Consider the following 15,592-nt stretch of genomic DNA (forward strand, 5'->3'; position numbering starts at 1 on the left):
TATGACAGCCATTCCCAAACTGTGGTCCGCGGACCACTAGTGGTCCGTGAGGGTACTGCAGGTGGTCCGTGGAAAGGCAAAATACTTTTTTTTTTTACCTTCATTTTACCAGGAAATTCCCATAAAAATAAAAAGTAAAAAGAATATGTAGACCTATATTGATATAAAATTTAAATTAAATTGTCATGTTATTGTGTGATTACTAAAATAGGCTAGTGGCGCTCGGCCGTGACGTTCAAGTTCAGTGCCTCACTTTTTGAGGACTTGTAAACTTTAAATAATAACTCTAATAATTCCCTAAATTTGCCAAAGGTTTTGAAATGTTGACTATATCCAAGTGTTCTTATTACTGTATAGATTTCACACTCCATTGCAAAATAAGCCCGTTGTTTAAATGAACCCGATTATGCACTTGAGTAAATAAATAAAATAAATATGTGGCAGCCGTTGTATACAGTAAACTTTCTTTTAACAAGCCTGTTGTACTGATGTGATGACCAGTTATAGTTTTAGTGCTAGTAAGCCTATTTAGAGGTGCGGATTAATTCAGGTAGGTCTGTGTGTAGACATAATTTTATTATGTGTATTATGAGGTGGTCCGCGAAATTTCTTGATTACAACTAGTGGTCCACACACACAAAAAGTTTGAAAACCCCTGGTCTATGAGATGTTGCGCATGCGCATGCGGTCATATAAAATATTCGTTCAAAATGAACAACACATCACTAATGGCAGATCATCTGCTTGCATTCTTCACCCTTCTCCTCATCTGTAACACAGGTAATATACTCAATTATTAAATGTGTATAAATAACTGAAATGTCTTGTTTTCAAGTGCTTTATCTTTAATGACGCTTGTATAAAGTATCATGTTCAGTCTGCTGTAGTTCTCATTAACGGTCTCTGCTCCTGATGAGGAACTAAAGCACTAAAGAGCAAGAGTTGTGTGTTTCTAACATTACTTACACTAGAGTGGATGTGGAATCATTTCTGGACTGAAAAACAAATGTAAATCTGTTTACAGACTAGGGTTGTGCCGATGGACGATGGCTGACCATCGTGATGCCACGTCCCCACATTGTGATCTGTATTCTTCTGACATCCATTTTTCCGTGCTAAAAGACTTTTGACATGTTTCTTTCGCCAAGATACGGCCAAAATCATTGCACGACTGTGAACATCGATTTGCAAGGGAAAACATCATAGTCAGGAACTGCAAAACAGATTGACCGTGTAAAACCAACCTTTGTGTAAAAAAAATTAACTGTTGCGAACATAGGGGGAAAAAGTTCCCGAAAGAAACCGATTTGTACAGTTCCGTCTTTCTTTTAGCTGCGCTTAAAGTTTTGTCACGATTCTCTCACTCGCTTGAGTTTTGCAAGCGCGAGGAGGAAGGCGGGTCCACCTTCTTCTGTAGCCAATCAAACGAGCTGCTCGCTGACTCTCGATTTACCCTTATCTATGAGTTTTGGTGGGTGGACGGCTGGTTTGGGGTCAGTTCGGCAGTTTTCAAACATCTGCATTTTACAGTCTAATTTGTTCAAAAATAAAAAAAGTGTGTACTCCATAAAATCAGTCATCATGACGTTGCTAAGTTCTACTTATGAACACGTACTTCACAAAAGACGTACTGTAGTTCTGTCTGAAGTTATAGCGCAACACAAAGCTAAGCACATTATTGTTGTTGTTATTTTTTGTTCAACAAATTACAAATTTTGGCTGTGGTGTGTGCACTAATGTGTGTGAAATGCCACATTGGGCACTTTTTGCAATTAAATTGGCTTATTCTTACTGTTGAGATTTGAAAATGATCCATGTGTTTTTCGAGGTTTAAAGTTATTGGTTAATTTCTTGATTGCCTTTTTGACAGTTTCCACCTGGACATTTTAGTCATATTTGCTTATACTCTTGTATCAGCCCTGTTTTGATCTGTTTTCTTGGGAATGTTTTTTGTCATCATTTTGTTTTAAGGCGATAAAATGGTACTTATCAACATTGATTGGTATGGCAATATAATTCTATAACATTATTTTCTCAGTTAAAGTTTTGGGTGGGGTTTTTCTTGGAGTGGGCGGGTTTTGGTGAGCTTTTGAGCTGGAAATCATTGAACCAATCTGGCAACACTGAACACAACTTCAGCTTTTAACGTTTGTTACAATGGCAGTAGATCATCTGCTTGCATTCTTCATCCTTCTCATCTGTATCACAGGTAATACACTCAATTATTAATATTTATTGTGCATAAATAACTGAAATATCTTGTTTAAAAGCGGATTTTAAAACCTAGGATTGTTTCAGGCAGGGTCAGCAACCAGTCTGGGGTGGCCCAGAAATCTTCATTATTTCAACATAAAAATGACTGTAATGTACAGGACTGTTTTAGTGCCTACTACACAACTGAATACAGTTAATTTGTACTTAAATTGTAATTGAGATAGTAGTGATAACAGTGAATTGTGTGTTATTCCTCACCCCCAGGCATATTAATAAAGCTCACATTATAGCTAAAGTTAAACTTGCTCAGTCAGCTTAGTTCTGGTTCTGGTTCTTAAAAACCCAATAGCTTGTTCTCCATTTTTTGCATCTTCAATGGATGAAACATGCAGATAACTTCATAGCCTAAATTATTATTCACTGAATTGTATACGCTAATCAATGGACCTTTTAACAATTCTGAGTTAGACAGTAGGCTTTACTTTTTCAGTTGCAAATCTTAGAAACGAATTGTAACTGAAAAAGTAAACACTGAATGTTTAACTTTATATATTAGTTATAGTATATTAGTTGTCAAAATAAATAATTGCAACAGTTATATCATAAATTAAACTCAGTACAAATGTAAAAAGTGTGTTCTGTATTGAATCCCATGTGCAAAAATGTGAATAAGTGTGGAAGTCTATGGCAAGCCGTTTTGACTTTTATTGTCAAATGTTTGATATCAACAATTACATTTTCACTAGTTAAAATGCAAATTCTTGATATTAACAATTCAATTTCAACTAGTAAAAACTATCAAGAATTAAATTCCTGATATCAACAATGGAATTTGAATGGCAGCCTGGCATTTCACCAGTGAAAATACAATTGATGATATCAAGAATTAGAGTTTTAGTAGTTGAAATTGAATGGTTGATATCAAGAATGTTTATCTTATTTTCAACCGACTCTTGCAACACTTTTAAGGGGTTTATCAGAATCAGAAAGAGCTTTATTGCCAAGTGTGCTTACACACACAAGGAATTTTTCTTGGTGCTGAAGCTTCCAGTGCACATATACAATACAAACACAACAAGAACATAGTAATACAAATTCTAAGAATAAAAATATGAAAATAGCATTAAAAAAATATTAGGTCACAGTTACGTTTAGTCAGAATAAACATTTACAGATTATAAACATATTTACAGTATGTGAGTAGTATGAATAAATAAATATAAATATCTCCTAATGCACAACGTGATACATGCACGGTGCTATAAACCCCATAAAGTTATACAATGTGGGATGTCGTGGCAAAATTTCAAACTATCGCCGCATTACTGAATAAGAGACAAAACCTGCCCAATTGTCTTTATAAAGATTTAATTTCTTGCAAGAAATGAGTCGCAGTCATACAGCCATCTTCAATGTCTGCAGAGTGCACTAACTAGACATAACAGCACTCAGCTTTTATCAGTTTCCCAAACAAAGTCACTCTGTAAATTTCCACACATGACAAGAAAAGCAGCACTTGCTCAAATCTATATTCTGTATATGACCTTTGACCTACTAAGCTGGTTCTGTATGAATATATGCAAATCAATAAACATTTCATGCGCAATGTTTAATGTATAGCTATGATTAAATTTTCCCATAACAGGGATCTGTAGAGCAGGAATATAAAAATGAAGAAATTATCCATGCGAAGCCATGGGTTATAAGGCCTTGAAAACCCACTTAGCTGTTATAAATTTACTGTAAACCACGGCTTAGGGCTTAAGATGGAAATCAAACAATACAATTATTAAATGCAAAAAAAATATGTATAATCAGTGCAACTTTCATGAAGGAAAATCGCTACAAGCCTTCCTTCCGCTGAAACAAATAGTCCCTGACACTGAACATCAACAAAAGTTAGGCTACATTATTACGCCATTAGATGGCGGCAAAGACTGTCTTTATGAGTGAGTCAGTCAAATTTTATATTGCTCTAGCCTAGAAATCTAGACGCTCCCTAGCGGCAGCAAAATGTCATTTGCATCCAGGGTTGTCTAGCAACTGTCCCAGAACTCTCTCCTTAGACTTGGGAGCTTGAAAAACCAAACTCTAGTCAGGCCAATCACATCGTGTATAGAGTCGATGGGCGGGCTTAAAGGGGTGGTAAACAACGATTTCACTTTTCTAACTTTAGCTAGTGTGTAATGTTGCTGTTTGAGCATAAACAACATCTGCAAAGTTACAACTTTCAAAGTTTAAAGCAAAGGGAGATATTTGCTTTTAAAGGTCCCGTTCTTCGTGTTTTTTTGAAGCTTTGATTGTGTTTACAGTGTGCAATATAACGTGTTCATGTTTCGCGTGTAAAAAAACACAGTATTTTTCACACAATTTACTCATCTGTGTACCGCTGTTTTCACTGTCCTAAAAACAGGCTGATGAGTTCCTTGTTCTATGAAGTCCCTCCTTCAGAAATACGTAACGAGTTCTGATTGTGCCAGCGGTTCCTGTGTTGTGATTTGACCGCAGCTTAGCGCACGTAACTTGCACGGAAAGGTCACGCCTCTTAACGGGGAGATGTATGCGCTCAATGATCTCTACAGCGTCCCTGGGAAAGCCAAACAAAGGTGATTTGACTCCGGGATGAAAATAACAGCGTCTCGACGACATGGCGATAAACACAGTCAAACGCAACACTTCCTTTTCTCCACGCAACACTTCCTCTTCTCCACGTGGGACAGCAACAAGACCACGCCCCCTTTTTCGCATATTCTTGTGGGCGGAGGTTAGTCTGTTCTACTGACGTAATTAAAGAAGGAAGTACCAGGATGTAGTCCAAGCCGGCCGTTCGCTGTAGGCTTTGAAAGGGAACTTCTGTTAAATAAAATATCTCGCTTGGCATTGAACTTTGAGCTTTATAATTTTACAGGTATTATTTATGCTCTAACAGCAACATTACACACTAACTAAAGTTTGAACAATGGGATCACGAAGAACGGGACCTTTAAAGAAATCAATTTCTAAGGACTACAGCAAACGGCCAGTAGGGACTACTACACATTCCTCCAGGGTCTCTGACATCACCAGCCCCAATATTTACATAAACCCCTCCTCCAAGAATATTAAATAAGGGGGAGCGAGGCCATGTTGTTGCTGCAATGCCGACGAAACGCTGTTATTTCCATCCGGATTGCAGGTCCACTTTGTATAGTCTTTCTAGGGACGGGGTGCGTTGCAGCGCTTTTAACATACAACATCATGTTATATGCATGTGTGTATGAGACAGAGGGGAACAGGTGGCATTTGCAGCAGATATATGCTGCCCATCATAAATCAAAGCACGAGACAGACAGGGGTCGGAGGAGAAGACCGGAAAATGTGACATAATGGACAATATTCGTCTGTATTTGCAATACACGAGCCGCGGTTCAGCTGCGTGAGACAAACACTGCCAGTGTGAAAGCACAACGGGCGCGCGCGGCTCCTGCTGCACATTTCACGGAGGAAAGCTTCCACAATCTTCGCAAGTTCAATGCAGGATTCTGACAAACACCTAACGTTACAAACTTTTTAAAAAATCTCAACAGAGATTTATTCTTTGATTAGAGCTTTTATGTATTGTTTATCTACAGGCATGCTAAACATGGTTCTGTGTTTGATTTGGTTACTAGTAAAGCCAATGTTTAGTGTTCCTTTTGGGTTAATAGTTCTTGCGACAGATATTTGGCTATAATCGTTCTAAAAATACAAAAGTAACAGTGCCATTCAGTAGCGATCACTATAGATCCGCAGTCAGGTTCTGCTCGATCATCTTCACTAAAATTGTCTGGGTCTGATTCGGGCTCAAATTGGTATGGTTTTATTGACGCCATTGTTTCTAATACTACCCAAAGCACAGTCTACCGGTAAAGGTAAGGGGCGTGACGTTTCCGACAAACGTGCACTAGGCGGTTAGCGAATCACAACACACTGGGCCAGCTAACCAATCTGAGCCCATTGCGTATTTTTGAGGGACAGGCTTCATACAACCCGGAAACCATCAGACCGTTTTTACAAGGAGGGACAGAGCAGTGTAGAATAAAGGTGAAATTTATGAAAAATAATGCAATTTTCTAAAAACGAAGCATGAACACATGTTACAGTGCACCCCACAAACACAATCAAGCCTTCGAAAGAATGTGTTTTACCACCCCTTTAACATAATAACAGCAGAGTTGAGACGGTTCGGCGTGAATTCCCTGCTACTTCCCTGCTAACAAAGAACGGCTCTGAAGTCATTCTTAAAAATGGAAGATGTGTTCTGAGTTTTGCCGACCAGATATGGCAAAAGTTTAATCTATCAATTAGCTCTGCTGGTGGGAAAACGCAACGTTGTTTTGTAGCGCTATCCTATTGTGTGCAGAGGGAATTTGAAACACAACCGTTTATCCTGCCCCTCAGATTGACAAACAAACAAACATGTTTACAGTGCTAAGAGTGGTTGCTGACTGCGCTGACTGCGCACTTGTGAACCACGGAGAGCTGGAGGAAGTTTTATTCTACGAACTTTGTAACACATGTAATGTACCATTACAGCTGTCGAGATGAATGAATCGTCAAAGTGTGGATTATAGCATTATTTTATGATCTATTCCTATCACATGAAAGGCTGCAGTGATGAGCATTGAGTAGACAGACAGTCTGTTGATCGCGTGAATGCAGTGATCTCGTCATTGCAACGCATTTTCTCTCACAAAATGCTTTCACCACAACTAACAGCAAACACAACATCGACAGGAATACAGTAAGAGCTTTGTGCAGCATAAGGCCCCAATCACACAGAATGCGTTTTTGCTGCGAGAGGCGCCTCTTTTGAATAGATTTCTGTTGGCAGAGAGCATTATGTGCGCTGTTTATGCGCCCCGGGCGCCTCGCATTTTAACTACCTGCTGCGCCTCGCGTTTTAGAAGGAGCGCTCTGAGCGCATGAAGTTGAAAAAAGTCAACTCTGAGCAAAAAAATCACGTTTTTTTTCTATTGTCCAATCGAATGAATGGAGAGGCGGGCTTTCCGTTGTGGGCACCGTTACCTTGATTAGACTGACAGCACAGCTGATTCGGGGGTTTCCCAGCAACGTAAAAAAAAACAGCAGCACACTGCTCTTTTCTCAATTAAAAAACGGCAACCAATAAAGGCAGTGCGGTGTGCCTTGAGTTTTCGAACCTGAAAAACGCATTCTGTGTGATCGGGGCCTTACAGTGTCATTCATTATAACGGCAGTTTGGGCAAGTGTGCAGATACACTCACAACGTGTGATTGACAGATTGAGTGCCATTTGAGCGCCGGGGGCATGGTTTTGCAAAGTCTGCAGCGGGAGAGAGAGAGCAGAGCCGAGCGGGGAGTAAGTCGGTCAAGTGCAGATGACGAACACCTGTGTCTGATTGCAGTAATTGGCATGGAGAGACTGCATATAAGCCGCTGCGGGGAGACGAGAGAGAGAGTTTGGACTGGGACTGCGCGCACGCCTGCTGAGTCAAGGAAACAAATTGGAAACCAAGTGATCAATTTGAAAGAAGTTCTGAGTTTATGCACTGTGTTTATGCGCCCACGTGTGCTTGTTGTATTTGTATCTGAAAGTTTGAGTATTAAAGTCACGAGTCCCAGTCACGTCGACCCTGTCTTCTTCCTTCCACACCCCCACAATATATGAACCTTCGTTACAATCACTTAAATAAGGGTATTAAATAAGGGTAAACAATCATTTGTTTCATGCTACATGCTTAGGGCATCAAGACGGCGATCATTAAACGATCTAGAAAGAAAGTCTGTGTGAACTTGAATGATTAGCTACACATCAGAAATCACTGATCACAGATCAGGCATTAATGAACACTGTTATTCACTGTTTGTCGCGGTGCTGTCGAATCCATATTGTAAAGTCTATTTGTAAAGCCTGTGCTGACATAAACTGAATCCATTTTCTCTGAATGCTCTGGGCGGGCAAAGCAGAGGAAGGGGAGGTAACCTTTCCTGGTATGACGTCATAACAGGAAAATTCCAGATCAGCTCGTCTGAGCTGTCATTTTCTTAAAGGCAGAGAAAGACAGCCAGAACTCAGTTTACACCCATAAAAATTTCTAGCCACTTGGGGACCATATACAGGCTAGGGGAACTCATATTAATGTAAAAAAAAACTCATAAAATTAAATGTTCATGCCATGGGACCTTTAACAGGTTGAGGATCCAAACGCAGCTTTATTAAAGTGTAATCCACACTCGTAGTCAACAAACAGGCAAGAGGTCATAACAGGTAATCAGTCCAATCAGGCAAACAAGACAGGAGAGACAGGCAAACGGGTAAACCAAGGAACAGGCAAGAAATCCAAAACCAGAGACACGAAACAAGGGAAAACGCTCAGAAATGCAGTTAACAACAAACAAGACTTCGCAGTGAATGACAGAGTGAACATGGTTTATATAGGCTGGGGTAATGAGGTGATGAGACACCGGTGCAAACAATGAGTGATGATGAGTCCGGGCAAAGGATTATGGGTAATGTAGTTTGTGATGGAGTGACAGTCCGGGGTGAAGTGCCCTCAGGTGGTAATCAGGGGCACTCTCACTGGTGATTGTGACAATAGGGTTGTGGGATATCAAAGGCAGCATTTATGTATCCTTCGAAAATCGATCAGATGAAGGTATCTCAGGAGACAGGAAGTGAAGCTAACATTAGATTCGGACGTGCCTTGATGCCTTCCTGCATTGGGATACTTGGCATTTTGCAAGTTTCAGACGCAGCCTGTGGCATGTCTGATGACAGATGACAGGAAATAATGAAATAACTTATATGAACTTGAAATATGAACTTTATTTATTTAATCAAATGTGAGTGTAAGTTGATGACAGTAAGATGGAGGTGTAAAATTCAAATCCAAAAGCCGCTGAACTCTGTGAGTTTGAACTCTGAACTGTGTTTGTCTCTCCTCAGGGTTCAGTGCTGTGATCCGTGTGTTTGTGCTGACGGGAGAGTCTGTTCAACTAGATATGCAGATACCAGAACAAAATATAATGACTTGGATAAAAGACTGGGAAGAAATAATTTCATATGCACCACATGGTACAATATATGGCACTTTTAACAAGGACAGGATGGATTTCAACAATAATACCTTCTCTCTCACACTGAAGAACATGCAGAAGACAGACAGTGGAGTCTATACAATAAGAGCTCAAGGAGATCATGAGTTACATGATGCTTATTACAGAGTATCTGTTATAGGTGAGTCTCTTTTCTTTTTTTCCAGCATTAAAGAAATATCACAAGTAATTTGTAAATCTGCACATTTAAATGGATAGTTCACCCAAAAATGCAACTTCTGTCATCATTTACTCACCCTCAAGTTGTTCCAAACCTGTATAAATTTCTTTCTTCTGCTGAACACAAAAGAAGATATTTGGAAGAATTGTAACCAAGCCATTGACTACCAGAAATGTATTGGAACAACATGAGCGTGTCTTAATGATGACAGAATTTTTGGGTGAACTACCCCTTTAAACCAGCTTGTGGCACATTGTCTTTAATCCATGATTGTATGTGATACTGCAACAACAATGTGTGTTTAGACGCTGTGGAGGCTCCTGTCCTGACTGTAAACTCAAACTGGTCCAGCAGTGACTCCTGTACTGTGAAATTCACATGCAGAGCTCACGACCTCATGATTCACTCTAGCTATCAGAACGACATATGCTCTCCAGAGGAAGTGACATCACATGAGATCAACACTCTCACCTTGGACTGCAGTGAGGAATCCATCATCTGTAACCATAAAAACCCAGTTAGCTGGAAAAAAGACAGAATAAACATCAAACAGCTCTGTGGAGGTAAATGTCTGCTTCTATTCAAGACGTGTGCGTACATACTGTGAACATCATCTACTATTTTCACAAACTGCTTTTGGTTTACAGATTGCAAGTGGCACCGTTTTTATATACTATAGATAATTAAGTGACTAAAGTTTACTATGAATAAACCGATTACTGCAGTTCTTCATCTTTTCCTTTCCAGAGAATGAGAGACTTCCGACCCCAGGCAGTTCATCTTACATGCCTGTGCTCCTTATTGTGTTAAGTGTTGTGGGAGTGATAATGTTTGGTGGTTTGGTCCTTTTCTGTTGCTGCAAGTATAAAGGTATGTTCATCTCTCATTAATTAAAATATTAAATGAATGCTGTAATTTGGAAATTATTATTGGAAATTTTATAGTTTATAGTTAATTTTCCTTCTGGTACATAAAAACTCACAAATGCACAAACTGATCGGACCCACTTTATATTAGGTGGCCTTAACTACTATGTACTAACATTTTAATTAATAATTTGATACAATGCACTTAATGTGTACATACATGTTTTTACATTGTACTTACATTTTTAAAAATACCTGCATGTAATTACGTCTGTAATTAATTTCTGTAGTTACATTTGTAATTACACTGTTGACAATTCCCTTACACCTAACCCTACCCTTAAAATTACCCATACCACCACACCTGTCCCTAACCCTACCCGTATCCCACCTCAATATCAGCAAAAGAGTTTTGCAATACAATTTGAACACAGTAAGTACATTCCACTTATTTTTGATGTAAGTACATAGTACTTAAGGCCACCTGATATAAAATGGGGCGAACTGATCTTGCAGGTGGGTGCACACTCTAAAAAATGCTGGGTTAAAAATAACCCAATTTGGGTTGAAAATGGACTAACCCAGCAATTGGGTTGTTTTAACCCATCGGTTGGGTTAAATGTTTGCTTAAAACAACCCAAACGCTGGGTTAGTCCATTTTAAGCCCAACTTGGGTTATTTTTAACCCAGCCTTTTTTAGAGTGAACATGTGGGTGGGACACATGTGGATGGGGCTCCAGATCCGCCGAGGCCGCCCATAGCTCCTGATCTGTTCCTCTTGTTCACTCACTCCTTGTCTGGTCACCGTTATGCGTTGTGCTTGTATCATATTTGCCTGTCTTTGCCTTCCTGCCTGAGTGACTGGAACACAAATATACAGCGATCAAATGCAAACATGTTTCCACACCGCCTATAATCTGTGCAGTGAACTTCCATTCTGACCTCAAACAGAGTGATGATACAGACTACGATGATGTTGAGATGACATCGGATGTCCATTTTCCATAAGTTATTATGTTTCTTTAGGGTATTACTGACATGTCTGTAACATTCTTTGGTTAAAATTCTTCAGTGGTTGTGTAAAACGACATCCTTAAACGTAGCAAAACGAAAGGCACATTTGTTAGTCGCTTCACTATTTGTGTACAAAATGGGGTGGGAAGAGGCGAACTCTGTATGTTCGGTGGTGGTATGGCTGCATGTTTTCTTTAAAGCTTCTGTGAGCAGGCACACACAGCAGAAAGCCAACTAAATGCTACAAAAAAATCACTGTAAACCATGGCTTCGAAAATTGCTTAACTCATTTTGATGAGTTAAAGTAAAAACACTTGTTGTCACTTTATTGATCATATAATTTTTCACAGTGAGGTTTGTTTTATTTCTTTTCAGATGGGACAGGAGATACAAACACCATCACCTACCGTACAGTAGGACACCAAACACCTTCATCTGCTCATGCCTGTTAAAGCTCAGACTCAACTGGATAAAAAGAGTTTGATGATTGACTAGACTCACAAACGGAGCTTAACGTCTTCATTTATCTCTCTGTCTTATGACTCTTGTGGAAGTGTACAGATGCTCTTACTGTTGTGAATGAACTTCAGTCAGTTACTGCAGATATTATGAACGAGCGCTTCTCTGATTGCCTCACTTTAATATAGTTTCATGCAATCACACTCTTCATTGAGTGTTTTTATGTAGTTGGAATTAGTTTGCTGCTTTCTCTTAAACAATATACACTTTATGGACAAAAGTATTGGGACACGCCTCTTAATGATTGAATTTAGGTGTTTCAATCAGACTCACAGGTGAATGTGTGGTTGTAGGGAGGCTAAACAGTTGGAGTACAAAAAGGAAATGACGTGCTGTACAAAAGGTTGGTGTATAATCCAAAAATTGTGTTTTATTGGAAGGTGAAAAAATATTTACAGTGTAGGAGATACCAAAAATGGATTAAAAAAAAAAGGATTTTTTGGCCCAAGTCTGCTACACTGCTTTGAGTCCACAACAAGCGCCAACCTCCCCCAGTTTCTCTTCAAGCCAATACAGAAGTGACTTAAACTGCAATTCAATGACTGGCCGCTAGAGACAGGCTCCAGAAGGCAGCAGAATCTCATTGAGCCCCATGTTAAAATGCCCAAATTTACAGAAGAAAAAACATGTTTACAGCCTGGTACAAAATTTGTCTTTGGTCTATACGGCTAATTTTGCCCTTCATGACAACTGTGAGGGGGTGATTTTTTTATTTTTATAACCCATTCATTCATTAAATTATATAAAGCCTTAAAGTCCTCATGAAATCAAAATCGATCTTATTTACTTTGTTAGCCCACATTACAGGTCTTAGGGTGAACAGTTAATCTGTGCAAATTAATACACATAAAACATTTTTTGCCGTGGTAATCTTTAATCAAAATCTGAAAAGTAACTTCCGGTCTTGAATGGCGTTCCCTTTCCGATGACGATTATGTGACGGCTTGGGTTTGAATATCCTTAACCACTCCCCTCCAACCGTTAGTCTGCTATGAGCGAGAGATGGAGAGGAGGAGCGCTGAAGTGAAACCCTGCCCTCTATTCAATATTCCGTTTCGCTTGGAAATACGTCACAGCACTGAAATAAAATCAGTTGCAACTTCCAGTTCACTGGGACTTTAAAATTATGCATAATTAAAGGCGTGGCCACTTTGAGTGACAGGTGGATAGCCGTTTGTCTGCTGTCTGTTAGTCATCAAGTCATCTCAGCTCCACCCACGTCCCACCTCTTTGCCCATTTTCAGTTATCTGGGAGTGACGCACGATGATACGCTGCCGAGATGGCAACGGCCAGCTCGACCCTACTTTTCGCGTCAAAACTGCTCTTCAGAATCCTGTCGGTGATGTCACGGACACTACATCCATATTTTTTTATAGTCGTATTTTACACAAACCGAGGCCTTGTTTGTCATTGGTCATGTGATTTCTCCGTTAACAACACAAGCCTCGAATCGGGGCTTCATCTGGCACGCAGCACGCCCATTTATTCTTGACACAAACGCCGACCAGTGTTGCCAAATTTTGTGGTCTTAAATTTGATTGTGCGGGTAAAAATGGGTTTCATGGAAGGCCAACAGGGCCAAAACATGTGAAACTGACGCGAAAACAAGTAATTATGTAATTTACGTAATACACGTAATTAAACACGTGTTGGCCTTCCATAGGGTTTTCGGCGGGTGGACAAATTTTGAGCTGGTTTGGGGTCAGTTTGGCGGTTTTCAAACATCTAAATTTTGGTTAATAATTAACTCAAGTGTGCATGTGCTCCATAAAATCAGTCATCATGACACACTGGCCCAGCGTAGGGTCAGCTGACATAGGTGTTGACGTCGCCAACGAGCACACACTTTCAGCCAATCAGCGATCAGCAGGCAGACGTACTCATTCATGACAGGTTTTCAGTGCGAAATTGTAGCTGGATATTCAAGTGATCGCTATGCCAAAGTGGCATAAACATACAGTAATGAGTGGGAGAGTAAACCAACTCTCAAAACGTGGATTACACCTGTGACTCGAAGACTCTTTATAAATATAACTAACTCTAAGAGCACAGTTGAATGACTCGAATATATGACTCCCGTCCATCATCATGTGCACACTGGCCTGATCAGGACATCTGCACCTTTAAAACGGTCTAGACTGCGCTCTACTCACCCCTGAAAGAGGTTTGAATCAACAATGAATCCATTTTGACTGTTAAGTTCTGCATTATGTTCTATAAATACAGTATGTACTTCACGAAAGACATAACGTTACTGTAGTTCTGTCTGAAGTTAAAGCACAACACAAAGATAAACGCATTCTTGTTGTAAATGTTTTGGATTATCGTACAGTATGTTTTCAGTGAATGACACATTTTGTCTGTAGTGTAATTAATGTGTGTGTAATGCCTGCTAATTACGTTGTTTATTCCAATCACTTAAATTAGTTTATTCTTACTGTTTACATTTGAAAATGATTAATTTGTTTTTCCATGGGTTAAAGTCATCGGTTAATTTCGTGATTTTGACACTTTCTACTTGGACATTTTAGTCATGCATGACTGTATTTAAATAAATTTACCCTGTTTTGATCCATTTTCCCGGGAAATGTATTTATTTTTATTTTATTTTGTCATCATGTATTATTTTGTTTTAAGGAAATAAAATGGTGCTGGTCAATCTTGATTGACATGGCAATAAAATTAAATCACATTATTTTGGCAGTTAAAAGTTTTTTTCTTGGATTGGGCGGGTTTTAGGGCTGGAAATTGTCTGGCAACACTGGCTCCGATGCCTAGGTTCAAATGTCACATCACTTGTATTAGCCCTGTTTGATCTGCGTTCCTGGATTTTTTTTTTTTTGGTCATTTTTTTGTTTTAAGGCAATAAAATGGTAGGGGAGAGCGGGGCACAACCTAACGCTTTTTGACTGTCTCAGTTTGTGTAAATCCACTTGGGGTTCAGAGTGTGTTTTTTTCCCAGATTCATTTCACACATGTCTAGTCAAATTATGTGGTTTTGTTTCATTCATACAGTGTATACTTTTTTTCTTGATTTACCTCGAAAGAATGGAAGTGAAATGTGACAACATGGCCCCTAGGTGGGGTACATTGCAACATGTGAGGGGCACATTGTAACATGACCAAATGACAGATTTAAATGTTACCTGATATAATAAAAAAATATATATCCAAGACAAACTAAAATATTTTGTCAACAAAATACAATTATTAACTTTTTAAAATAAAATAATGGCATTTTTTAATATTTACAAATATTTAAAAAATGTAGTTTGACAACAAACACATCGCTAAATAGCCTACAGCTAAACAGTTAAAAACATAATAATAATGAATCATTTCTGAACATTGATTCAGTCATTATATACCGTTTTCTCGTGGTTTCTCAAAAGAAGTAATAAAAGTAGGCTATAGAATATAATTGCATATTTCTAGGGGCTCATTGTAACGCAATGTTACAACACACCCCACCTGCGTAAACTGGGATTTAACCCCGGCTCGTTTCTTCTGTTGGTTAGATCAGCATTAAAGAACTATCTCAACTGTTAAATAACAGATTATAATAATATCGGATTTGTTTTATTTAAAAAAACAAAAAAACATGAAAAATAAACTTAAATATTTTTTTTTTTACTTTTGCTATATATGGTTAAATAAATGTTCAGTAATATCTTCCAAATATTTTTTAATCTTGGCGCAATTT

The 15,592-nt window shown here is 38.9% G+C and overlaps 1 protein-coding gene across 2 annotated transcripts; it reads left to right on the forward strand.

Annotated features, from left to right (window-relative positions):
- Positions 1 to 663: 663 nt before the first annotated feature.
- Positions 664 to 15,061, forward strand: LOC307128659 (CD48 antigen-like). Of its 2 annotated transcripts, none has more exons than XM_079820593.1 (5): positions 664 to 780; positions 9,160 to 9,450; positions 9,795 to 10,052; positions 10,237 to 10,359; positions 11,745 to 15,061. In XM_079820593.1, exons 1-5 carry the CDS (start codon positions 711 to 713, stop codon positions 11,819 to 11,821), a joined length of 819 nt encoding a protein of 272 aa, XP_079676719.1. In that variant the 5' UTR covers positions 664 to 710; the 3' UTR covers positions 11,822 to 15,061. The 2 variants fall into 2 exon arrangements, with proteins under 2 accessions (XP_079676719.1, XP_079676720.1); XM_079820594.1 differs by lacking the exon at positions 664 to 780 and adding an exon at positions 2,107 to 2,209 and having other exon boundaries at positions 11,745 to 15,055.
- The last annotated feature ends 531 nt before the right edge of the window (positions 15,062 to 15,592 follow it).

This window comes from Gobio gobio (genome assembly GCF_949357685.1).
Source record: "Gobio gobio genome assembly, chromosome: 6".
Lineage (NCBI taxonomy): Eukaryota > Metazoa > Chordata > Actinopteri > Cypriniformes > Gobionidae > Gobio > Gobio gobio.